At 34.7% G+C, this 1,062-nt stretch overlaps 1 protein-coding gene across 1 annotated transcript in view; it reads right to left on the reverse strand.

Moving 5' to 3' along the window:
- Positions 1–50: 50 nt before the first annotated feature.
- Positions 51–1,062, reverse strand: part of LOC107661558 (alpha-N-acetyl-neuraminyl-2,3-beta-galactosyl-1,3-N-acetyl-galactosaminide alpha-2,6-sialyltransferase-like) — a 4,127-nt gene continuing 3,115 nt past the window's right edge. Inside the window, exon 6 of the mRNA XM_016451191.1 lies at positions 51–467. Coding sequence (XP_016306677.1) covers positions 263–467 — 205 coding nt within the window. The 3' untranslated portion in view covers positions 51–262. The remainder of the gene's footprint in view (positions 468–1,062) is intronic.

Here is a 1,062-nt window from a genome sequence, read left to right on the forward strand (position 1 = left end):
GAGACTTTAGTCTTTGCAACTTTAGGGATCTTATCTATTCACGAACAGCTTGTAACACTCCAAAGAGAAAGGAAAACTTGAAATCGCATCATATGACCCCTTTAAGACTGAAGGAATAAAACTGTACCGAACACACAAAGGCAAAGCAGCATGATTCAAACGCCAAACTGACAGCTGAGGGTACACAGTAAAAGCACCGCAGTGGTTTTTCATAACCTGACATACAACCTACAACTTCACACAGGGTCAGACCTGGTTGAAACTAGTCTTGCTGATGTTCCTGCTGTGACCAGGGTGGGTAAACAAAGCGTAGTTTCCCCTGAGACGCCCAGCGGCTGTAAATGAGCTTCTCTGTGATGAAGCGATGGCCGCCCCTCTTGGCATGTTCGTGAGTGCGGTACATGCGGCACTCATCCAGACGCGACGGCTTGTAGTAGTGGTACGGCACAAACGAGTGGTTGGCGTTACTATAATCAAGCCAAACCCCAGAAGTTAGTGAAGAAATATCATTTTACAAAAGAAACAGGCAAAAATGCATAAATGTTTAGATATTCTGTAGTCCATAGATATGCATAGTCCAAATCAAGCTCACAGGATGCTAAATTCATAACAAAATATACTTAATTAATTATATTAATTTAATTAATGTTATATTCATTTATTATTATTTATCATATTAATGTATTATTTCTAAATCTCTAAATGATTCTAAATTATTTCTAGTCTCTCTCTCTCTCTCTCTATATATATACATAAATATTATATTAATATTTTGAATATTAATAAAAAAATTAATATTCACTTCAAAATATGAATCTATTCATTATATAATATACTGAGCTATAAATACATGTGTAAAATTCTACAGACCATTAATTCTATAAATTGTTTTTAGTACAGAGGAGATACAATTCTATATATGTGACCCTGGACCAAAAAAGCAGTCATAAGCAGCACAGGTATATTTGTAGCAATAGCCAAAAATACATTGTATGGGTCAAAATGATTGATTTTTCTTTTATGCCAAAAATCATTAGGATATTAAGTAAAGATCATGTTCCA

This window comes from Sinocyclocheilus anshuiensis, unplaced genomic scaffold (assembly GCF_001515605.1).
Source record: "Sinocyclocheilus anshuiensis isolate Anshui unplaced genomic scaffold, SAMN03320099.WGS_v1.1 scaffold1425, whole genome shotgun sequence".
NCBI lineage: Eukaryota > Metazoa > Chordata > Actinopteri > Cypriniformes > Cyprinidae > Sinocyclocheilus > Sinocyclocheilus anshuiensis.